Source organism: Trichophyton rubrum, assembly GCF_000151425.1.
Source record: "Trichophyton rubrum CBS 118892 genomic scaffold supercont2.2, whole genome shotgun sequence".
In the NCBI taxonomy this organism is placed as follows: domain Eukaryota; kingdom Fungi; phylum Ascomycota; class Eurotiomycetes; order Onygenales; family Arthrodermataceae; genus Trichophyton; species Trichophyton rubrum.
In genome coordinates, this window is record NW_003456427.1 from 2,457,515 (window position 1) to 2,481,563 (window position 24,049).

Genomic DNA, 24,049 nt, shown 5'->3' on the forward strand with positions numbered 1-24,049 from the left:
AACCCTAAGCGACACCACAGCCAAGAAGGGAAACTTTTTGCAAGTCGAAGAAAGCGAAACGAGCGGTTGAACTTCATCTTTTCCTCATCGACCGACCACAACCTCTTGTCGACCAGCGCGCCTCCGACAAGATGCCTACCAGACTCACGAAGACGAGAAAGCAGTGAGTGCCTCCCCTCTGTGCCGCCGCTGTGAGGTGCTCGATGCGCCTAGAGGAAGTGTTGAGCAGTTTTGGGCTGATTGATGATGAATTTTACAGCCGTGGCCATGTCTCTGCTGGTTACGGTCGCATAGGAAAGCACCGCAAGCACCCCGGAGGTCGTGGTATGGCTGGTGGTCAGCACCACCACAGAACCAACCTCGACAAGTACCATCCCGGTTACTTCGGTAAAGTTGGTATGCGATACTTCCACAAGACGCAGAACCAGTTCTGGAGACCAGTCATCAACCTCGACAAGGTACGGCCTACAATTGTCCTATGAGAAAGATGCAATGCGCGAGGGAAAACATATCGGAATGGAGAAATATACTAGGAGAAAAACGGTCAATGCTAATTGTGTGGTAGCTATGGTCTCTCGTCCCCTCCGAAACCCGTGATGCCTACATGAGCAACAAGAAGCCCGACACCGCCCCAGTCCTCGACCTCCTCCCACTTGGCTACTCCAAGGTCCTCGGAAAGGGCCGCCTCCCAGAGATCCCAATGGTTGTACGAGCACGATACTTCAGCAAGGAGGCTGAGAGAAAGATCAAGGAGGCCGGCGGTGTTGTTGAGTTGGTTGCGTAAATGCCCTGTTTGAAACGATCGATGATTCGCTGCCAACATCTGTCTGTACGCTTGCTGTTGGATGGAGGAGATGGAGCCCCTTGTGGGTTTTACGGTGTTTTTTTCTCTGGCGCGAGAGGAGAAACCTCACTGATCGATCGCCCGTTGCGTAACTTTTGCTCTTTTTCTTTTTGCGTCAGTAGCATGGGATAAGGGAATCAGGAACGGCGTGATGCAGTGCAGTGGAAGTGATCTTACTAAAAAGAAAGCAACATCAATTTTAATGACCAAGATCGAAAAAAAAACTGTGGCGGTTTAAGGTCTGGGTTTGACGGGTGGTGAATATCCTTCCCCCGTCTCTCGCAGGTATGAAATTAGGTTCTATCCCATATACTACATAGGTGGAATAGAATCCTTTTCCTATATTTCAAAGAGTTATTTCTGGTCATTTATATTGTAAAAGTATATCTAGATGGGTCTACATCTTGGAGGTTCTAACCACGGCAGATTTCGAACTATCTTGCCCTGCAGCTAGACAGTCACCGATAAACCTGACGGCTTCATCTCTCATAGCAGATGTGACTTGGTGTCCCACTCCCTCAAAGATGATATCCTCCAGGGATATCTTACCCTCTGCGCACCATCCTTCCGGCCCAATTGCCTTTTTCAACCAAGTCAAGAACGGTTCCCCACGCGCATAAGGAACTAGCTTGTCCGCACCCCCAGAGAGAACCAATATCTTTTTTCCTGCCAGACATCGCTTCACCACTGGCCGAAGGATATTCTTCTCCTCTTCCGTGGGATCGGGAATAGGCCCGTTGCGTTTTGGCTCCTTGGGCGGGTATTCACTTATGTGACTGAGAAAGAAGCTCGTGGGATCCCAGTTTTTCAACGTATCTACCAATGGTTGAGGGAAAGACTCAGAGCCTAGAAAGTGAAAACCTGCAGGACTGCTGCTTGCCCAAGTAGCCAATTTTGAACGTTCTGCCCGGTCAGTCATCAGGTTGATATAATCTGGGCATCCAACGATTATGGTAGCACTGGTGATGCGAGGCTCGTGTAGAATACAACCCCATGCGGCATGTCCACCAAGGGAAGCACCCAGCACGAGGTTGTTAGTTATCTTTCGCTCAGACTTGGGGAAGAGATAGCATCCCATGTAGTCAATCAGGGTAGACACGTCCCTCGTGGTGCCATCTATGCCGAATTAGCCGCGATCGTATCCTCCACTTTCCCCCCTGGAGGAATGCAACCGGCAGGCGAACTCACTGAAGATAGCAAACATATCTTGAGCATGGTTGGGGTTCCCGCCTCTCCATGACTCGTTGCACAGCCTGTCCACCTCTCTCGAACCGTGGTTCCGCTGATCAAAGGATACAGCTACTAAGCCCTTATTTTGCTCGTTGGGAGAAACCTGCTTGCTTGCTAGGCGTCTGTTCCACTCAGCCACTGCTCCGATTGCTGCCCATTCCATTGACTCGCGGGTATTCGAGCGCGGGTGCAATAGGTATAGGCAGGACACCTCCGTTGCCAGCGAGGGTATTTCTTCAAGCCCATAGACTGAACAAATAAGCCCTGAGACAGGTATATCTTTCTTGGATATCTGGGGCGGCGGCGTAGAGTCGCTTGGTACCATCGGGTTAGCCATATTGAATATCAGCTTTCTTTCTTTAACGATTAAATAAACAGACAAAGAAAGCCAAAGCTTTCTATTCTCCTTTGGCTCCTCTTCTGTGCCACTGCGAGAACCTTGTCTATACGTCTCTTCAACTGCCCCTCGGTTTCATCTTGTCTTCTGCCTCGTTGTCTCCAGCATTTTGCTTTTTATATCTTTAACTTTTGCCGAGGCAGCGTAGTTAAGCTCCAGCTTAGTCAGCTACCTCCGCGAGAAATATTAGTGACAGCGAAATCGGTTCGACAATCGGTTCCAAGATAAAATTCGGAGACGTATTACATTAGCATCTATAGAAATATTCATCTCTCGTGTATTTAGCAGTTAGATAGATTGAAATATGTACGTTTGCAGAACGCAATCTTCACTGTAGAAGCAGCGCCAAGGCATGGTCCACGTGATCTCATATGCTTACTCATCCATGCCGCGATGCTCTCACCTGATTGGCCCGAGATGAAGAGGGCAACTCCAGGGGCTCAAGGAGGACGACGAGGACGACGAGGCAGAAGACAAGGCGGAAGACGAAACAACATCTAGAAGAAACAAGCAGACGAGGACAGAGAGGAGAGATATTGCCGCTGTTTGTGCTCCGTCAGAAGCATCGTTAAAGGCTCTTGAGGACACAGCACGGCTTCCGAGATGATACAGTGGTAGGTTTGGACCTCCCTCGAGCTTGCGAGAAACTACAACGACGATTTCGCGTCTTGGAGAGACGAAGTGCTGATAGATGGTGATATATCACAGTTGCGGGGAGTGAGCTGCAGGTTACACTCCTGCTGGGCTCATTAAGAAGCAATCGCGCCCACATTTTTGAATCACGCAACCCCGGATTTTTTGTTATTGTGCCCCTTACCAGTATAAGCAAACTCCCCACTGATTGTCGTTATACACGGCGCCAATTATCACACAAGATGGACGACGATGGCAGGAAAGGAGTCCGCGAGGGACAGACCTTGAACCCCAAAGACATAACTGATGGAAAAGGCAGCAGAGGCACTGAACCCTTGCCCATGGTTGAGCATGCTCATACTGTTAGTGTTTCATAACGCAGAAACCCTGGGCAGCTATTTTTCTTTGCATACTCTTGGATTACTTTTTCAGTGATATAACTAAGCTAATAATTGCCCATAAAACCCTTAGGGACTTGCTGAGCCTAGTTCCCAACCCGCAACCGGAACATCGACACCTATAGCTCGCAGAAGTATACAGTTTACCCGTGGCGATGGTGATAACGAAGCACCAGGACAAGGACAGTCATACTCCCGGCCACCTTCAGAGTCCGCAGCGGATGAAGAGATAGCTCCCAAACGTGGGCATTTTCAATTCATGTCCAAGCTCCGAGCTCTCGCCCCTTCAACCTCCCGCTCAGCAGGCCCGGCTTCTCCTGTAGCGCCAAGTCACGATAGAACATTGTCTGATGGCGCAGGACCACTCTCTGATCTGGCAGAATTCCGATTTCCCCGACCAGAGGATGCCGGCGGAGGGAGTGACGCAGACGCGGATGTCGAGTCTAGCTCTGAAGCAGGTTTTCGTGTACAGGTGAAGAGGAAGAAACGCAAGACAAAGAGACCCCCGCTTGATCTCTCTCATACTACGCCATCAACTCCAAAATCAGCCCTATCAGTCGCAAACTCGGTCAAGCCTTATGATGACCCTCAATCCGCCAATGCTCCATTGACCCCTCCCATTCATCGTTTACGAGAGGGCGTCTCTGAAGATGAGGGAAGAGACAGACTGAATCGGGATAATATGTGGCGTAGAAGAAGCAATTGGCTACAGGGTTCCCGTGGAAGAAGCATTACCGGACAACGGGCTGATGGACATGCATCTCAGGATGAGAGACGCCCAACAAATCTACGACGGTTCACAGGGTTCGGTGGCACTTCTGAGCATGCAGACGGTATTAGTGGAGCCTGGCGCAGACATAAAGCTGAGCGTGGCTCGAGCCTCAGTGCCCAGAAATGGAAACAGATTAAAGCTGGCTTCAAGCTGATCGGCCAGCGCAAGAAGCAGGAAAATACTGTCGACCATGTCAAGTCTGCCGAATTGCTTGCTGAGTTGACCTCGGGTGTACCCGCTGCTTTACTCTTAGCTAGTATGTTCCAACGAGATGAACACGGAAGTCGGCGCATTCCTATCCTCCTTGAACAGCTTAAAGTCCATGTCACTGATAGCGAATTCGATTCGCACTCCTCTGGCGACCGTCATCTTGTATTCCGCATAGAGCTTGAGTATGGTAGCGGAATGACTCGCATGAAGTGGGTTATTCATCGGACACTCAAGGACTTTGCCAATCTACATCTGAAATACAAGCTGCAGATTGGTACGCAGAGGTATATCCAGTTACGAAGCCACGACTCTGGAAACCAGCTGCCACGCTTTCCAAAGAGCGCCTTTCCATACATGCGGGGTGTCCGTGGCCTTGAAAGTGATATGGAAGACGAGGAGGATGAAGCCGCAGAAGACACTGCTGCGGATGCCACCAGTGGGAATGAACGATCAAGAAAGAAGAAACGAAGATCCTCCATTGCCCTCTCCAGACGAAGGTCCAGTTTGGCCTCACGACTCGACGCCCCGGCCAACTCGGACAGGGCTGTTGATAATGGCACAGCGAGCAAAAGGGAGACCTATCCTGAAAAACAGAGAAAGAAACTTGAATCATACCTACAAAAGATGATACGCTTCCTTATTTTTCGACCGGATAGCAACCGTCTCTGCAAATTCCTCGAACTCTCCGCGCTTGGTGTACGCCTGGCAGCTGAAGGAAGTTATCATGGTAAAGAAGGATATTTGGTTATCCAGTCTTCCAAGGGCCTTGATTTCAGAAAAGCCCTAAATCCGTCCATGGTGAAGTCGCGCCACTCTCCGAAGTGGTTCTTGGTTCGGCACAGTTACATTGTCTGCGTTGATTCTCCAGAGGAGATGCATATATACGATGTCTTCCTTATTGACCCCTATTTTCAGATCCAGGCCCAGAAAGTCCGTCTCAGGGATCAGAATCCAAAGGAGCTAAAGGAGTCCGCAAAGCATCCACAACATCATACCCTGAAAATACAGAATTCTGAACGCAGGATGAGGCTACTTGCGAGGAACGACCGCCAGCTTCGTCAGTTTGAGGACTCTATTCGTTTAGTGCTTGAAACTACCCCTTGGGCTAAGCCTAACCGGTTTGAGAGCTTTGCCCCAGTGCGACCAAATTGCTTTGCACAATGGCTAGTTGACGGGAGGGATTACATGTGGGTAGTCTCACGAGCAATTAACCAGGCAAAGGATGTCATCTACATCCATGACTGGTGGCTAAGTCCTGAACTCTACATGCGTCGCCCAGCTGCCATCAGTCAGAAATGGCGCCTCGACCGTTTGCTCCAACGAAAAGCGCAAGAGGGTGTGAAGATCTTTGTTATAATGTACCGCAATATCAACTCTGCTATTCCCATTGACTCGGAGTATTCCAAATTCTCGCTCCTGGATCTACATCCCAACGTCTTTGTGCAGCGTTCTCCAAACCAGTTTAGGCAGAACACATTCTTCTGGGCTCACCACGAGAAGATTTGCATTGTTGATCATACTCTGGCATTCGTTGGTGGCATTGATCTTTGCTTTGGTCGATGGGATACCCCCCAACATCTAATTACAGATGATAAACTTACAGGCTTCGAGATGACCGACGCCCCCAAAGATGCGGATCATTGCCAGCTATGGCCGGGTAAAGATTACTCAAACCCAAGGGTCCTTGATTTCTATGACCTGGATAAGCCCTACGAAGAGATGTATGACCGTGAAGTGGTTCCACGCATGGCATGGCACGATATATCCATGCATGTTGTAGGGCAGCCTGCTAGAGATCTTACCCGTCACTTTGTTCAAAGGTGGAACTACATTCTTCGCCAACGTAAACCTACAAGGCCAACTCCATTCCTTTTACCTCCACCGGACTTCAACCCTGCCGACCTTGAAGCTCTGGGCCTAGACGGAACTTGTGAGATCCAAATTGTCCGTTCAAGCAGCATGTGGTCCACCGGCACCCCCGATGTTGTTGAGTGCAGCATCATGAATGCCTACGTCAAGATGATTGAAAAGTCTGATCATTTCGTCTACATCGAAAACCAATTCTTCATTAGCAGCTGTGAAATCGAGGGAAAGAAAATAGAGAACCATATTGGCGATGCATTGGTCGAGAGAATCATTCGCGCTGCCGACAATGAAGAAGCATGGCGTGCAGTTATACTGATACCCCTTATGCCCGGTTTCCAGAACACTGTGGATACTGAAGGCGGAACTAGCGTGAGACTGATTATGCAATGCCAATATAGGAGCATTTGTCGTGGAGAGTCCTCAATCTTTGGTCGTCTGCGTGCTCGTGGTATCGAGCCCGAAGATTACATCCAGTTCTTCAGTTTACGATCATGGGGAAGAATTGGTCCAAAGAAAAACCTTGTCACAGAGCAATTATACATACATGCAAAATGCATGATTGTTGATGACCGGGTTGCTATCATTGGATCTGCCAACATTAATGAACGTTCCATGCTTGGCTCGAGAGACTCGGAGTGTGCTGCTGTCGTTCGGGACACTGACCTCCTCGAGTCTAGGATGAATGGCAAGCCATATCTGGTTGGACGGTTCCCGCATACCCTTCGAATGCGTCTGATGAGGGAGCATCTTGGCTTTGACGTTGATGAGATTGTTGAAGAATATACCTCTGCATTTGAAACAACGAATATAGACAGGACTCCCGAACACCTGCCCGATGTTGCAAGTCAGCCTGAACACGGCCCTGCTGATGGCGAAAATCAGGCTGAGAAAGATGATTTAGAGAGAAAGCAGAAAGTTCAGGAGGAGTTCCTGGCCCGATTTGAAGAAATGCACAGTTTTAATCATGACGTGGATTGGGAGCAAGCAGGCAATCCAAATCTCAAATCAAACAGGAAGCTTACCGCAGACGCCAGAGTGACAAGAAATGAGGACCACCGAAAAGACTTAGAAGGTCATGGAGTCGATCAGATGAAACGTAACGGAGAGATCGTTGGCACTACCGGTCGCGATACCGTCCTCAAGAACAGTGTCGAAGTTTTGGTTACAGGCAGAGTCAAGAATAACACGACCCCATCCACAATGCCATGCGACAATGCATCTGACGTAGCAGGCTCAATGGCCAACACTAAACAACCAACTGCCCCAGGTACGCCAGAGACCCACCCAAGGAGTGTTTCGACATCCAGCCCCCGAATGACAGGGCAAAATCGATCTGCTGCAGCCAACGCTACCGATGATCATATACAGCACTTCTCTCTTGACGCCACACAGCCGAAGAATACCTCGCATTTCCTTTTGGACGAACCGAGACGACCAATTCTCGACAAGGATTGTATGAAAGATCCGCTCCTCAACTCGTTTTATTTGGACACTTGGCAAGCCATTGCAGAGAACAACACCAAGCTCTTCCGGAGCGTATTCCGCTGCATGCCAGATAGCGAAGTTAAAACGTGGAAGGATTACAAGGAATATACGGCATATGCGGAAAGATTTGCTGACATGCAAAACCATTGCAATGCCTCAGCCGGAAGTCAGTCTTGCCCTCGTAACGGTCCTTCTGGAGCAAATAACGGCTCGCCAAATGGCGGAAAGTTGGGAACCGAGCTTGGAAGTGCTCTCGAGGAGGTGAAGGAGAAATTTGGAACCCATCAATCCTCCGAAAAGGATAAGGAATTGCATGCAAATTTGCACCAATGGGCGGTAGAGGCCAATCAGGCACAACTCGAACGTCAACATCAGGAACAGCTCCACGTCGATAAGTCCGTGCCACATGCTGATATTCATTCTCATGCCTTCAACAATGCTGATGCAAGATCGTCTAATTCCAGCCGTAATGCGGAATCTTTTCACACTCCTGTGGCGCCAGAGAAGAATGTTGAGGTACCTAGGTCTTCACAGTCTGAGGCGCCGGCCCCAAGTATTGGCATGTCACAGCGGCGAAGGCGAAGGGCAAATACCCGTAGTTCAAGAAAAGAGTTCCACGCCGTAGATGATATTATGGATATGCATGAAGCAGCCGAATTGCTTGGCTCAGTGCAAGGCCACCTGGTTCTTTGGCCGTATGAATGGTAAGCCGACATACTTATTCAAGCTTAAGTGTTGCTTTTTACACTTTACTGACAATTTGCCCATTTAATAGGCTGGAACGCGAAGAACAAGGAGGTAACTGGCTATATACGCTTGACCAAATCTCACCCCTTGAAATATAGTAAGTACTCCTCCCTACGACATGTTGTGGTCTAGTATCTAATCATGATATAGTAATTGAACAAGAGCTTTCTTGCAGTATATATATCTCTGCGCTCGTGTCTGCGCATTCCATTTATACCCATAAACCCACTTCTGTCGTTATTATATTTCCTTTAGTCTCGTTCCCCTTCCGCTTGGAGCATCCGGAGCCACGGTCATCTATCGCTTGTTTGATAAATATTTTTGTAATCTTATACTTCCTTCGCCTGTCAGTATTGTTGATTATATTTAACGCTTATATACTATTCCTGTATATCTCTGTTATTATTGTCTTTTCATTGCACCCTATTCAGTTTAATATAGATTTCTAGTTAAGTTAATAATATAAAATGCGACACTGCCTCCATATATATTGCATATAGTGCATGCATATGCAGCGCTAAACGACCAGATCTTGCATACTCGATGGCTTTTCCGAGAATTGGGCTGCAGGGAATATACATAAGTCATCGTGATATGAACACGGTGTACATCCACTACAACGTGGTAATCGTATATATATAGATCAGCCTCATGCATAAGCACGAAAAAGCCAGAAGATCCGACCCGTTCCTCGTTTACGAGACTTGATGGATGACTGGCAGATGATAAGCATTCAGCCTGATGAACAAGGAGGTGCATTTCGGGTAGATATATCAACCCAGTTGGGGTCAGAAATCGACCGATTGGCTTATAATTTGGTTAATTGCTATATATGGTATCAAGGTATAGACAAGGCGAACTATGTACAAAACGCATGATGCATCTTGGTTTCTGCATGTAATGCTCATCAGTATATCGCAGATTTGCGAAAATTTTCGCGGCGGAATAAATCAATTAGTATACAACCTCCCCTTTTTCGGTGTGAATGGTATATTGGCCCAGTAGTACCCAAAACTCCCGCTCAAGTTAAACGCCAATCATGTAGTGAAAAAAAAAAAAAAAAAAAAGTAAATAAAAATAATAAATAAATAAATAAAAAAAAAAAAAAAAAAAAAGGAAAGAATTTGTAATGTTGGTATCATTCCAATCGTCTCGCCCTTGAGATATACGAGACGGTCAATCATTTCATCCATGCCCATATCCATTTCACGAATGTTTTTCCGTTCTCTGCAGTAAAACCATCGTCTGGGAATTCCAACCGTCCCTTTCTGGTCTTGCTTGTGACCTGGACGGTGTTTTGAAGATCGTTCGAGCGTTCAGGACCCCATCTCGAGAAGTGGAATCCGTGTTTTTTGAATTTATAGCCGATAACTAGAAGGAAAAACACGGGTACTCCGATATATGCGGCAAGGAAATGCCTGACGTTGAATGGAGTTTCCAGGAAGGCCCCTACTCCGTTGAAGATAATAAGGATGAGGCAAGAAAATAGCCCATATGCTCCTTTAAGCCATTGGCCGTGAGACTTGTATGGGTAGCGCGGGTGGTCTCGCTCGTAGCAACCAGACTGCGCCTGGGAAGTGTTCCCAAGGGTTTTTGCTTCATCAAGCCTAGAAATACGCAAATTAGTACATAGTTTTGAGCAATGAGGGCATTCGAGGTAAATATAACAGGAAGTACTTACGTTCTATAAAAGCATAGATACGTCCCGCAGATTGCAGTATATACGATCAAACATGAAACCGTGCAGTTTGTTGCAAGCTCTCCTAGTCTCTATATGAATAGTTTATATTAGCATAAACCTACCAAGCGGAAAATGAAGTTTACCCATAGGGAATTACTGACCTGACCAGTACCACCAGTAGGCCCCATATATGCAATCATCATCAGACCAGCTGTTGCAAAAACAGTTCTCAGGGGTACACCCAGATGGCATTCTTGTAGCCTTCGAGTAAGCCATCTTGGGCCGGTTTGTTCTCGCAAGGCCAACGTATGTAGTACTCTTGATGCCACGTACATCGAGTTTATGGCGCAGGTAAATGCTGAGAAAACATACATGGCGTTGAAAAAGTGGGCAACGGCAGGTAGGCCAGCTTCGACGACAGCGATAAGGAAAACGGATGAGCTGCCGACTGATTGTGCCTTTCCGTTCAAAAATGGATGATTTCGTGGAACTAGGAAGGAGGAGGTAAGCATGGCGAGGGTATAAAGCGTTATGACACGGAGGTTGATCTTTCGGGCCGCCATCTTCATGCTCTCAGAATCTGCAAGGGATTTGCTTTCTGCAGCTGTAGCAGCGACAATGTCCATTCCCACGTAGGAGAATATCACATTAATGATAGTAGTCCTAACTAGATGTTAGATATCAGGAAATTTTTGAACAGAATCATAGAGGTAAAACCTACCACATCCCCAGGAACGAACCCATGGTTCCCTTGATCTCCATCTGGACGGCGTTGTCCTCTCCTCGTACTTTGTAATCCCGACAGATGAATGAAAACGGCTGGTCCCAGTATTTAGTCCCCACCGGGTCTTTGTAGTACGCGTTTGATCGAGCTGTAGCTAAATGTTAGGAAAGATGATGCATAAGTGAGGAAGTATGTGGTTTGACTAACGTTGCATAGTATCCAGAACAACCATCATGACGATGATCATGGTGATGAAGCTAAGTTTTATACTGCCGAATAAATACTCCAACTCGCCATAATACTATCAGGCCCGTCAGTAATAGAGCGACGATGGTAAAATAGGATATCATGGTTGCCCAGACCTTCACAGGAAGCATATTTATCATCGTAACGAGGAATAAAAACAGTGATATCCACACCGCAGGGTGTACGTTTTCACCAGTTTCCCAGTGTAAGAAAGTCTTCCCATCATCATATCGAAATCTGACGGAATTAGTCACTGCAACAAGTTGATCTGCAGCAAGTACAGCGTAGGCAAACCTGTGGGCCAATATATATCAGCAAGTTATTCTGGCCATGATAGAAGAATAGTTATAAGGGGTGTCTAACCAGTATACCCAACCAACGGCAAATCCAACACCTCGATCAACGAAACGCCGGGGAAACTCCATGACCGGTGCATTAACAGGCATGAGAGCAGTCATCTCGCCTAGACATGAGATGACAGATGATATAACGGTAGCCATCAGTAGATAGCAAAGCACAGCACCTCCAGGGCCAGCACCAGCTAGAGATCTTCCACTCCCGAGAAAGAGACCTATAACCAGAGTTAGAGCGAGGTGACGGCATATAAGACGTGTCTGAGAGTCGACTTACCATTTCCTATTGTTCTAATGGCAGCAAAGTTGCATGTCAGTAAGAGGTCGACAATTTATAACAGGACGTAGTAGGTAGGCCTACCCTGAGAACGCAATCATCTATAGTATAACGCATGTTAGCCACCTCCATTACTCCATCAAATGGGAATCAAACGAAAATCTCCTGTGGTATCTTGATGGATGGGGGAGAGGAGGTGGAAGACTTACGTTGATCTGTCTCTCGCCCAGCACTCGCCTATACAAAGAGAGAACTTGATGTCAGCCAACGTCCAATGTCCAAACGTCCAACAAACAACGACACCATCAACATCATCGTCTTCGTCACCAACAACGACAGCCATAACTCATATCAACGGCCGCCGCGTTCGTCATGGATCAAGAGAGCGGGTTCTTATATACCAGACACTGAATCCCTTGCGAGCGCGCTGCTCTGTGTCAAAAGTTGGCTCCTCCACCATCGCTTCGACCATGGTTCGTTCTGTGGGCGGATAGTCTGTACTCATCATCGTGGGCTCTGTGTGGTATTCATGATAGCTTGGAAGCGAGTTTTGGGGCTTCTCAGCAGGATCCATGGTGTTCGATACTGCCGTGTCTCGATGGGCTTTTGTCCATATACAATCCTCCTCCAGCCCCGGATAACGACCCCTTCTCGGTCGGCCAGAAATCGATATAGTCAAGGCCTAAGTCGTCTTTGAAATGCGGAGATCGAGGCCGGATATGAGGATGCCCTCCCTGAAAAATGACCGAGGAGTCTTTTGGCGGTTTTATGTGTCAAAGTATGGATATACGTTCAAAAAACGAGTAAAAAAGAGGCCGTCAGAGCCCAGTTTAGAGGTTACGAGAGCAGAAACTTCGGAGAGCGGCTGATATCGACATCTCTTGCATCCCGTCGGTTGTCTTGTCGCTTAAACGCAGGAATAATAATGATAATATTTGGCCCTGATTGCAGTTTCAACCCCGCGGGTAGATCAACAGGCAACGGCTCGGTTTACCCAAAGTTGCAATGTGAAGGAATCGGGGATGCTTGAGGAATAAAAGCCACTGATTCAGAGCGCAGCCTGCAATTACTGAATAAACTTCGGGTGAATGGTGGAAGAAGGCTGATCATCGGCTTGCACTTCTCGTATCAAGACACACTAGATGCTGCGGTACCAGGACTTGGGCACTGCAGGGAATCACTCCCTTGTCTTTGAAAAAGAAAAGAGCCATGCCTCCAGAAGCAAAAGGGAAAAGCGTAAACCCTGAAACGGGCCATGGTGGCGCGGTACTACTCGGGAAGTGGATGAAGATGAATGCTGGTCCTTGTCCATCAAACCTCGATGCTGGACTAAATCCCGCTAGCAGGGCTGCTACAGGAGTCAATCTACAGCTTTACAACAAATACCACCGAAGTTTGTTCCCTCGCCTCGCTCGTGATGCGTCAGAGCGTACGGAGTACAAGAGATTTCGTGACCATGAAGAACTACGGAGTACGGCTTCTCGTCTGATCAGGGGGTGCTAAAGGGAGCTGGAGCCTCTGGGATGCGGTGTGATATAAAGACGTGGCCAACTGTGGACAATTCTATCAATGCACGTTTGCTTGACCTCGAAGGACATCCCCAACCGGACCGTCGAAGAGATGAAGTCATCGTTCTTTTTTCTCTAGGCTGTTCGAAGGCCCGCCTCCCGCTCAGCCTCAATCTTTTGAACAAAGGGGAAATACCATATCTCGGCGAACCATGAATATCATCGAAGCGATGATCTTCGTAAATAATCTAATGGGCCGTCCAGATAAAACAGACAGCATGGGCGCGGACTGCAATGATGTGAGTGTGTGAGCCAACCCGGCAAAAGAAATCAAAGGTCGTCGTGTGGTTATTTTGCTTCGAGAAGCAAAGCACCCAAGCAATCAGCAAGGATAGGACATATTATATGTCATTTTTTTCCTCTTTGACAAAAAGAAAATGATGTTAATAATCTATCGCTGGGCTTGTCTTGGGACCCGAACTTATTATCCCACGTTATACGATAAACGTGGGAAACGAGAGAAACAATGGATGAAGGATTTAAGACGGGAATAACTAACGGATAAATCCAGCATAAGATTGGGAAACGGGCGGTCCTGAGAGAGTTACAATTTTGTTACTCAAAGGTTCCTATCTGTCTTACCCTTCAGAAGTTGTTGCGATGAGGTATCTTCTTCACGCAGCCTTTTGTACGATCCTGGGGGTCGTATCACTGATGCCAGTCCAGCTGGAGGGATTGCTCACACAAAATGAATGGGATTAAGGAGTTAAAAGTATAACATCCCAGGATCTACGTATATATACGAGGCCGCTCTCCACACCTCCTGGGAACATTCCCTCGCTTTCGTCGCATTATTCGGTGTGTTTCTGCAAACACCTCTTTCGTCCATGCTGGAGGGGCATGGCAGTGGGTATAACTAACTAACAAGCTAACTAACACTCCTGTTAGCTAAACATATGGAAGAGAGGAAGCACACGGTCGATATAATAGAGAAGACAGAGGACACTGATACTCTTCCCAGAACTTTGACCCTCTGTCTGGTCATAACCAAACGACGAACGGAGAACACTCCCAGCTTGGGCATCAGCGCAAATGCCAAATTACCGCTGGAAGCCGATGCATAAAGGGGGAAGGGGAAATAGTCGCGAAAGCCCCCTGATCGCTGACCTTTCTCGCAATGGCCGTGGCAGTTGATCGTTTCGCCAGGACATTCAGGAGATAATCATGCTTACATTCCTGCCGCTGGAGGATAAAAAGAGGATGGCCTTGGCTTTCTTTCTGCTCTTCTTTTCCTTTTTGTTCATTATGCCTTTTGCCGCAGCGTGTCTCTCGATCGTCAAAAAAATTTGATTGATAATCCCACCCTCGGCTGGCCTCTAGACCACGGAAAAAGAAACGAAGGGCAAAAGGAGTTTTTTGTGCTTCTCACAGGTGCAGTCAGGCTACAGCCAGACTGTTCATGTGGATTTACAGCCCAGCTTCCGTACCCGCCCCCCACCTCGCTGGCTGCCATTTGTCCTCTCGCACTCCTCCCCCCCCCCCCAGACTGAGCTTACCTATGAAATGGCAGAGGCAAACCCCCTTGCTGGGAGGGCCCCAGCCATTTTCCTGGGGGAGAGGCAGACACATCTTGCGCCAGCGGATCCTCCCACCGCAAAGCGCACCAAGTGTAGAGACGCAATCCAATACGTAAGTTGAACTCGGGGAGAATGCACATCCTCCTTGAAGATGTGCGCTGCCTTGCAGTACGGAATAGGCATCTAGCTATCACAGCGTCATCGACTCCCAGTTGCCCAGGCTCAAACACCGCCCATCAAGTTCAGTCTTCGTCAGGTTGCCCACAATCTCCCTCTCCCACTTGGCTTTCTTGTGACCCCAGCTGAGCCAGGCGCTCTTATTCGACCGAATGGGAGGACCAGCAAACTAGCTCATGGAGCAGCAAATCTTATCGTTGCAGGTGTGTTTGGCTCCGCCTGCTCCGCTTTTTAACCAGCAGTCTCTCGCTTGTGGTGTCCTTGATCTGATCCCAGCCACAAGGATCTGGGGAGAGAGGACCCAGCAGCAGCCATTTTACAGGCAGAAAGGGAGGACGAAGAATAAAAAGAGAAATCATCCACTTCAACGAACAGTTGGGAATAAAACATGCACGGAGCGTATGTTTTCTTTTCTCTGCAATCGAGGCAGCCTGACAAATGAGCGGGTTGGTCTGCCGAGCACTTGCTTGCGCCGTTTATATCGGGAAAAGACGCCTCCCGAAGCCGCAGAGAAAGAGAAAAAGAAGCTGACCAGAAGACGAGATAACGGCCAGGGGAGTTCAAGTTCAACCAACCCTCTTCGAGTCCGCCAGAGCAGATCCTGTGTCATAGTAACTGCACTAATAAGTGACTTTCCTGGCACATCAATTTACAGTACCTAACCATTTCCTCATACTCTCAGCCTTCCGCCTAACCAGAGGAAATTAAAAGGAGAAAACAAAAATTACAACGACGACAGCCATTCCGGGAGTTTATTGTATTTCAAACTGCCCATTGGACGTTCTTCCCTCAGAAATAAGCCGCAGCTGTTCGAATTCTTCCCCATTGTCATTCGGCCCGCTGGCCAACGGCCGTGGATAGAATCTACAAAAGGGCAGGTACCTTATTTTGTATGGAGAAGTGAGCCCCTTCACGCCAATTGCGGAGCACTTACGGAGTAACTGCTCCAGTTGTTGCCGGGGAGAGGGAACAGATTAGCCATCTACTCCATACAAGCACTCTAAAGTACGGGAGGTTCTACAAGTAGCGATATTCCTAATCTCCCAGAACAGCCCGACTCCTGGCCCGGGAACAGCCACATGAGCAAATACATTTCATGTAACAACGGAGCTGAATGACGTCCAAGCAGCAGCAGAGACAAACATCGCCTCAGAAAAGCAGATAGATGCATGTCAGCAGAAACAGACGGTTGGACCAGGGGCTGAGCCGAACAGAGTATTATTATTAACTGATACATACATACGGAGGTACTATACACTGGCCGCTCCAGATATACATCACTGCCTGCCTGACTGACAAAAAATATAAGCACGGCTGCGCTTCTGGATCGTGGCTGGGCAGCCGCCTAAGTTAAAACTCTTGTATGTCCCACTTGATGCAGAGGGATCGTTAATTCGCTGGCCCGTTTGAAATTCGATATTTGGTTATCTTCCATCGTCGCCGTCGCTGTCGCCCGCCTGTTATCGTTACCGACGAATAGCCATCTATCTGCCTGTGGTCGTCCTGAACCTGGCCATATCCTTTCCGATGGTCTACTGAGACTAGCCTGGAGCTGTTCAGATCTCCTTGTTTCGCTAGCACGTTGAGCTTGCCGCTATGAAATGCCTTGCATTCCATCGTACGAAAGGCATCACCGAGCTATCTTGTCGCTGAAGTCGATCATCCGTTTCATGCCTGGCTAGGGGATCGGACCTGCATACACGTTGGTTCCAGAGTGTCAAAGGCGCCGTATAACTGGAGTCAAGACGTCAGAACTGAAGCCCTTTCGAAAGGCCGCGTTGGAAACCAGATATCGGTTAGCAGAAGAGTAGGAGCAGTGTGAGGGAAGAAGGACGGATACCAGGAGGAGAACGGGGAGCGGCTCATACACTTTTTCGAGGATCCGGGAATCTGAATACTCTCCGTCAATCGAGCCCGCAACGGGCGTACGACCGAACCCCCAACCGGGGCCGATGCCATGGCTCTTGCAACTGCATCTACCCAGTTCCTCCACCTTGCGAACGTCTTCCGGCTCCTCAGCCTTCGAAGCGATGCCGATGATATAATTTTGGAGCTTCTGGGCAGGTTCTCGCTGGATAGAATATACGCTGATAGCAACCGTGAGAAGTTCCAACAACTTGTCAGCACTCTGCTATCGCAGCTCAACGCTGTTCTCTATATCCAGCGCCTATCACTCCCTTCGGACAAGGAGCAGGTTGAAGAATATGTGGGCTTTCTGGCGAATTGGGAGACCATATCGCGGTCCATAGAATTCGTATTGCAAGTCGTTCTCGAGGGACATGAGAATCTGTTCAATGTTCACCAGCACCTGGATGTGCAGCTGGCCGACCTCGTCTCTACAGCGTTACGTGTACTATCATTTCATCCTAAGAGCCTTCCAGATATAAAAGACCAGAAGCACCGGTTTGCTCGAATCCATCGGCTCCTCGATAAACTACATGACCGTTACCCAGGCCCGAGACCATGTCTCCTACTCATCTGTCGAGATATGGCTAATGCGTTACGTATGGATCCTACATCGCTGCCACTGCCCACCAAGCTCATGAAGGAAATACCAAACTTGGCCCTGGATTTGGTATGCCCAGCCCTTCCATATATATCACTATTCCCCCCCTCCCCATAGTTATTATAGTTATTCTCCCCTACATTGTCAAAACTAGGTTGCTGATTACTTAGCGAAGTACCCATTACATGACTGCTTGTCGGATCGATATGTCTCTACAATTGCTGAGCAGGAAGGCCGTTTTAACAACTGGCTGACACAGTTTTTGGCCCTGAGAGATATCACCCAGTTCGTTGTTGGCGCATCTATTCAGTATGCGGTTTCAGAGGAAACCGAAGACTTTGACCTCCCAGCGTCATGTGCCAAAACTAGAGACGCGATCCTATCCAGTCTGGATAAAATATACATGCCCAACAATTACCCGAAACTAGAATTGCTATCCATGTTTAGCGAAGCGTTCCGAACTATTTTGCCAGATACACCCCCAATCAATGGATTCCGAAATCTATCAGGGCTTCTTGGTGACGTCAATGATGTAGAGGCCATCAAGTCATTCTGTTCATCACTTTCAAACAGACAAATTATTCATCGGTCAAGCGATGGACCTTTGATGCATGCGATTGCAGAGGTGAACAGGCGCATAACTCTTCTCGATGACCCAAATGAAACTTCCGAAGACATGGTACTTCGAGTGCCCCGAGTATATGCGCTAAATTGCAAATCCTGCCACCTCGCTGGAAATACTCAATTACGAGTTCTAGAGCAACTTGAATTCCCGGTACGTTTCTTCCACGCAGCACTCCCTGGTGGGATAATACAGACGTTAACACTATCCGCAGAAACCGACCGAAGGATCTGAGATTGGCCTGCCATCAAACACGAAATGTGTTCAGTGCAAGCAAGTAGTAACTCTTGCACGGGAAATACCACTTATCAGAGAAACATGGGAGCTCCTAAATGACGTTGAATACAATGCCGATCCTCCCAGCGAGCTACGGCACTTCTCACCTCCATATCAACTATTTCCGCCCAAAGTCAGTGACACCAAAATATATGATATATGGTTTGGTTCCAGTAATACTGATAATATGCATACAGATACTCTCCGATCCATCATCATCTCTTAGGCCTCCACAGAGTCCCAACCCGAACCCTAGTCCGACCACTATAGGAAGATCCCCCACCACCGCGACTAGCATATCTCCAGTGTCACCCGATACAAGGCACGCTTTTGAAGATATTCATAATAAAGAGCACTCATTGGGGTCAATAACCGAAGTGGTTAGCCCTGACGCTGATATTTCTAGGCAACATCTTACCAATACATCCGACAATTCCACCCATAACGGTTCTGAAACTTATCGCAAGCTGCCGGTTAAGGTAGCAGATATTCATCGTACAGCTAGTCAGCATAGTGTCTCACCTCCCCGTCTTGGTACTTCGAGTAAGTCACTGCCTGGGAGGAAAATCTCGAGGTTGTTTAAACCTAAGAGAGAACATCGGTCTACACCTTCAGGAGATGCAAGCTCCCATTCGTCTGGATCAATGGAAAACCAGCGACCAGAGGAGATCTGCCTGAAGAATCTGACTAGTGCGGCAAAATCCCAAGGAAAAGGAAAGGTTTCAAAACTTATGAATGTCAGTCTTTCCCAGAATAGCACCAATGCCCTGTTCTGGATGCCCTCGACCATTCAAGTATGGGACGTTGGCGTGACGCCTGCAGCCGTGACTAGGATCATTCCCACCGAAGGTTCATGTCTTCTTGCTGCTGTTACGAAAAGATATCTGGCGTATATCGTTGGGAGCAAGGACCAAAAACTCACGGTATGTGCATGCTATTGCCTCTAATGTTTTGCTTCTATCATCCGGCATATACTCATAACTATTACCGGTAGCTTCGAATCATCAATCTTTCTTTTCCGACCGCTGCACCCCTGGAATATCAAATGCCTTCATCCCAATGGTGTAAGAGTATTGCGATTTGCCCAAGAGAGTCACACGTTGCCGTCGGCTTTGAGAATGCCACTGTTCGATTCTTTAAAACCACTATGTTTGAACCGCAACGGGAGTTCCGTCTTCATAATCGATACCATACCCCTAGCGAATGTGAGAAGTGTCCACCTGTCGACACTCTCTCGTTTTCACCAGATGGGGAGACGCTCATAGCAAGCACAAGAAATGCGAAAGGCGTAATACAAACATTCCTCCGTCGAGCGTCGACGTTCACTTTCCAAGAGCTCTCCAACTGCCACTACCCTATTCCATTGCATGAGTCGGAAGATGGTGGAATTTCGTCAGTCCTGTATCGGCCTGGCGTAGGCGGAGAAGATGACTTGGTGTGTATCACAACATGGACACAATCAGGCACACCATTATTGTTGTCTCCCAAGACTGGGCACCGGGTCGAGATCAAAGCCGATGGTTCAGGGCATGGACGTCGTCTCGGCACACGAGTACAATGCGGTGCTTTCTCCTTAACTGGAAAACAGCTCGGCATGGTAAACGACAAAGGCCACCTCTACCTTGTGACTAACCTTAACTCGAGTGTGATGGAAGCACGAAGGCTTGCTACTACCAAGGAGCTTACCGCAAGATGCAGCTTTTTCGCGATGTCGTTCATGGTACTCCAGGGTGACGAATCAATAGTCCTCGCTTGGGCAGATGTTAACAAAAGTGTGGGCTATATTCGCAGGATACCAGTTCCATTTACTGTACGTATACATACCCAACCCCCGCTTACTTCCCGTGGTGATACTGACATATGTTGTACAGCATGGGGAATCTACGGTGACGGACACTGCATTGGCTCACCACCAAGATGTTACGGAACTTCCCGGGGATATTAGTGGCGGGACTTATTCCTCATTTACTGACAGGTCTGGTGAGACCTACCAGAATGCTACGCAACTGCCACCTCGACCTGCTGCCCAGTATAGGACAGTATCGTCGCGCCCAGTGGAGCTCCCTGCTACTGATGGGCTGAGATCCCTATCTTTAAAAACGCAGTAGACTAGGAGTTTTCTAAGATCATGAAACAGGAGATCCTGTCCTAGTTCGGTCAAGGCATGCTCTTTGTGCTACGAGATCGCACCCAGCCGAGGTATCTGGAAATATACAACTTCAGCCTTAAACCTCCACTCACACTCAACGGGAGGTGGAGGTGACAGTTTGATACGTACTTTCAAGCTGAATGTGGCTTCGCGCCGTATCGCTTGTGTCTGGGGAGGGGATCAGACTCGGCCGGATAATCACTCAAGGTCCACTTGAACTAAGCCAACAAGCGACACCTGAGACGAACGGAAACTATCGACGCAGCGGGCGGCAGATGCCCAGTCTGAATACCGACAACTTGTAAGAAGGCGATAATTATTTTCGCTCAGGCTTCTCCGTCGACCTATCCAGACGACAACCCTTTTTTTGTTTTGGGAACGTATCCTCATTATTATCTAACTGCTGACGCAATTTCGACCGAGGAGCGGGTAACTATCAAAATCCAAGATGAGGTCATACCACACTTTCCGAGGGAAATTTGGCCATGTACTCATGCACGTTGCTTATACGAGGCGAGGGGGGGAGGTACGGCTCTTGTTTTTGGGCCTTGAATCTAGACACGGATATTATATATAATTCATTCTGGTTGTATTAGTAGTATGGATGAGAAGTAAAATATGGAAGTACGAAAGCCGTTGGAGGGTCCAAGCCCCCTGTTATGTCTTGTTTGCTTCGCACCTACCAATCAGAAGATGGTTGTGACATATCTTCCTTGGCTGCTACATCGGAGGCGTTGGATATATAAACAATGGGAAACAGATGAGAACGGGAGTTTTATTCCAACTATATTTGCACTCTCAAGCCACTATATTGACATCTTCCGCGGGTTGTTCGACAGGCAATATGGAGAACCAGCAGGTTTATAACGATGTTCAGAAGCACTATGGCTTAGCCGCTAGAACTAGTGACGATAATGCCTATAGCCGTAAGGTGGCGGCGGCCTTTGGCTACAGTGAGGAAGAACTGGCCAACACGCCGGCAAACGCCAATCTCGGCCTGAGCTGCGGCAACCCGCTGGCACTGGCAAACTTGAAAGAGGTCTGAAACTTTTTTTAAGTGATTTGCAATATATCGCTAACTCGGTAAATAGGGTGAATGTGTGATTGATCTCGGATCTGGTGCCGGATTCGATGTATTCTTAGCTGCCAAGGCCGTGGGTTCTACCGGCAAGGTCATCGGGGTAGACATGAACAAGGTAAGGAGGAAACCATTGTGTCCAGTAGTTTGTTCAGACTATCCAGCCGCTGACCTTGTTTGGGATAGGATATGCTCGAGAGGGCCAAGAAGAACAAGGAAGACGCAAAGGCAGAGAACGTATCCTTCATCGACTCGCAAATCACGGCCATCAACCTCCCTGACTCCGTTGCCAATTGTATCATCAGCAACTGCGTGGTGAACCTTGTCCCCGAGTCAGAGAAGCAGCTTGTTTTCAACGAGATGTTCCGGCTCCTCAAGCCAGGCGGTCGAGTTGCCATCAGCGATATCCTTGCTAAAAAGCCACTTCCAACAGAAATCCGTAACAGCGTGGCTCTCTGTGTTGGCTGCATTGCTGGCGCGAGTCAGGTTGAGAACTACGAGAAGTATCTTCGCAAAGCTGGTTTTGACGGTATGCTCCAAGGAGATTGTTGGATGCTTTTAGATTCTCCAGTGGCCATGTATATGTGCTCACGATTCATACAGAGGTCCTTATCGTCGACACCAAATCCAACCTGAACGTATATACAACCGCCAAAGACGATGGTCAGGCTACTAGCGGCTGTGGCCCGAAGAGTAAGCCAGGCTGCTGCAGTGGTGGAGTGGTCTCAGCCGATTCGGCGGCTGAAGTTGCAAATGTTGACTTTAATGAATGGGCGGGTAAGTTGTATAACCTGTTTCCTTTTCTTTTCCGATGGAGGCTCCACAGACTATTGACGAGGTCATAGGTTCCTTCAAGATCTATGCCATCAAAGCATGAACAAGTTCCCAGATCTCTCATATCCAAGGCCCGAGAGTGCCCTTCTATTGGAATAGAAGAAAGAATGTTTAATTCGAAAGGCGGGTAATTGTTTAATCAATTCGAAATTAGACTGCAATAATGAATCATGATTTTTAGCAGGAAGCTCAGGCTCTTTCGTTTCTCTTGTCGTTTATAAAGGTAAACGGTCCAAGGATACTCGCCGAGAAGGATAAACGGATCAAGAAATATATAAAAAAGAAGAAAGGGGACTGTTTTCATTCCAGGGTTGGTCTAGTTATCGACCATGATTTTGGACTTGGTCGGGATATCATCCCCGATCCATCACCTGGAAGATCGTCATGTTGTTGACCATGCAGGTTTTGTTTGATCCGCATCCCAGTTCATCTCGCACCGATTGCTCATCGCAGTCCCCTCGCATGCTCGCGATTATTCTCGCAGCCTCTTCGCAGGGAGTCGTGTCTTCACTCCACTGTTTAGACGAGCTGGGGGCGGACACACCGTCCGACGATGGATTATTAGCGATATCAGCTTCCGACGTGGTGCTGTCAGCCGGACTAGCGGAGCAGGCCTGTGGTGCTGCAGAGGGTACTCTCTCAGCCACTACTGGGGCTGGACATTCCCGGGGTTCCTGCTTCGGCCGGCAGCACCTTGATGGTGCAGGACTTGCGTGAACGGGTGCAGGCGAAGGTTGTCCCACGGCTGTTGCTGGCACCGCTGCTGGTACCACTGCTGGCACTGTTGTAGCGGGTAACGTTGCTGGTGAAGTTACTGGTGCAGCTGCAGCTGCAGCTGCAGGGACCCACTTCTCAGGGGCAGAGCTAGGGCTGCTGTTGTGTTCTTCAGCGTAGGCGAGATACTCGTCTATCTTTGCGTCCGTGACCCCAAAGGAGTTCAGCAGCGATCTCAGCATGACATTCTGTCTCGCTACCTTTCTGGCAGCGGTCTGCACTTCGATGGTGACGTCGACTCCATGGCGTTCGTATCGCTGGAGCCGGGCTTCGAGGTCTTGGATGTATTCCTTCCGGCGGGCGCGAGAACGGCGTTGGTTCTCACGAACACGAGCAGCTGCTGGGTTGGCAGCCATGGCCAGCCGTCATGGTTTCCCTAGCGGGGCGTTTGGAGGCCAGCTGGCGTCAAACGGGCATGCCAGGGCGATCTTCGAGCGCGGTCGTTGAACTGTCGATGTTTTGATGAAGTCGAAAAAAGGCGTAAAATTTAAAAGTCGCGAGATTTTTCGCAGCGCAAAAACAAGGCAGAATTTAACGTTTGGCGAAAGAGCCAATCAGAGGGCGGCCGTGACATGCAGCGCTTGGCTCTATTTATATATACGGAGTGTTTCTATTATTATTTACTATCTGTTTACTCTCTGTATCGATACTTACTGCCGAGTTTTGTTCTCTGCAAAAGGGTGGA

General features: G+C 48.4%; 8 protein-coding genes across 9 annotated transcripts; 5 read left to right on the plus strand and 3 right to left on the minus strand.

Moving 5' to 3' along the window:
- Window positions 1-131: 131 nt before the first annotated feature.
- Window positions 132-784, plus strand: TERG_02521 (60S ribosomal protein L28; the record flags this gene model as incomplete). Its single annotated transcript, XM_003237763.1, has 3 exons — window positions 132-163; window positions 260-458; window positions 566-784. 3 exons carry the CDS (start codon window positions 132-134, stop codon window positions 782-784), a joined length of 450 nt encoding a protein of 149 aa, XP_003237811.1.
- Window positions 785-1,241: 457 nt separating this feature from the next.
- On the minus strand, window positions 1,242-2,411 carry TERG_02522 (uncharacterized protein; the record flags this gene model as incomplete). Its single annotated transcript, XM_003237764.1, has 2 exons — window positions 1,242-1,960; window positions 2,033-2,411. 2 exons carry the CDS (start codon window positions 2,409-2,411, stop codon window positions 1,242-1,244), a joined length of 1,098 nt encoding a protein of 365 aa, XP_003237812.1.
- A 935-nt stretch (window positions 2,412-3,346) lies between these two features.
- On the plus strand, window positions 3,347-8,858 carry TERG_02523 (uncharacterized protein; the record flags this gene model as incomplete). 2 transcript variants are annotated; one of them, XM_047749431.1, is made up of 3 exons in its annotated part: window positions 3,347-3,466; window positions 3,576-8,679; window positions 8,733-8,858. In XM_047749431.1, the coding sequence occupies 2 exons, from the start codon at window positions 3,347-3,349 to the stop codon at window positions 8,541-8,543; spliced, it is 5,088 nt and encodes a 1,695-aa protein (XP_047605682.1). In that variant the 3' UTR covers window positions 8,544-8,679; window positions 8,733-8,858. The 2 variants fall into 2 exon arrangements, with proteins under 2 accessions (XP_047605682.1, XP_003237813.1); XM_003237765.2 differs by having other exon boundaries at window positions 3,576-8,539; window positions 8,611-8,858.
- A 904-nt stretch (window positions 8,859-9,762) lies between these two features.
- On the minus strand, window positions 9,763-12,670 carry TERG_02524 (uncharacterized protein; the record flags this gene model as incomplete). The annotated part of the gene is made up of 9 exons (XM_047747927.1): window positions 12,265-12,670; window positions 12,073-12,100; window positions 11,597-11,847; window positions 11,350-11,527; window positions 11,195-11,288; window positions 10,985-11,135; window positions 10,425-10,926; window positions 10,264-10,352; window positions 9,763-10,189 (listed from the first exon to the last, which is right to left on the minus strand). The coding sequence occupies exons 1-9, from the start codon at window positions 12,435-12,437 to the stop codon at window positions 9,763-9,765; spliced, it is 1,893 nt and encodes a 630-aa protein (XP_047603897.1). The 5' UTR covers window positions 12,438-12,670.
- A 2,264-nt stretch (window positions 12,671-14,934) lies between these two features.
- TERG_02526 (uncharacterized protein) lies at window positions 14,935-15,360 on the plus strand (the record flags this gene model as incomplete). The annotated part of the gene is made up of 2 exons (XM_047747928.1): window positions 14,935-15,060; window positions 15,136-15,360. 2 exons carry the CDS (start codon window positions 14,935-14,937, stop codon window positions 15,358-15,360), a joined length of 351 nt encoding a protein of 116 aa, XP_047603898.1.
- Window positions 15,361-17,082: 1,722 nt separating this feature from the next.
- On the plus strand, window positions 17,083-20,637 carry TERG_02527 (uncharacterized protein; the record flags this gene model as incomplete). The annotated part of the gene is made up of 6 exons (XM_003237768.1): window positions 17,083-17,700; window positions 17,807-18,406; window positions 18,468-18,662; window positions 18,727-19,452; window positions 19,524-20,339; window positions 20,401-20,637. 6 exons carry the CDS (start codon window positions 17,083-17,085, stop codon window positions 20,635-20,637), a joined length of 3,192 nt encoding a protein of 1,063 aa, XP_003237816.1.
- An 801-nt stretch (window positions 20,638-21,438) lies between these two features.
- Window positions 21,439-22,633, plus strand: TERG_02528 (uncharacterized protein; the record flags this gene model as incomplete). Its single annotated transcript, XM_003237769.2, has 5 exons — window positions 21,439-21,717; window positions 21,770-21,874; window positions 21,943-22,285; window positions 22,360-22,533; window positions 22,602-22,633. The coding sequence occupies 5 exons, from the start codon at window positions 21,439-21,441 to the stop codon at window positions 22,631-22,633; spliced, it is 933 nt and encodes a 310-aa protein (XP_003237817.2).
- Window positions 22,634-22,943: 310 nt separating this feature from the next.
- Window positions 22,944-23,720, minus strand: TERG_02529 (uncharacterized protein; the record flags this gene model as incomplete). Its single annotated transcript, XM_003237770.1, has 1 exon — window positions 22,944-23,720. The coding sequence occupies one exon, from the start codon at window positions 23,718-23,720 to the stop codon at window positions 22,944-22,946; it is 777 nt and encodes a 258-aa protein (XP_003237818.1).
- Window positions 23,721-24,049: the final 329 nt, after the last annotated feature.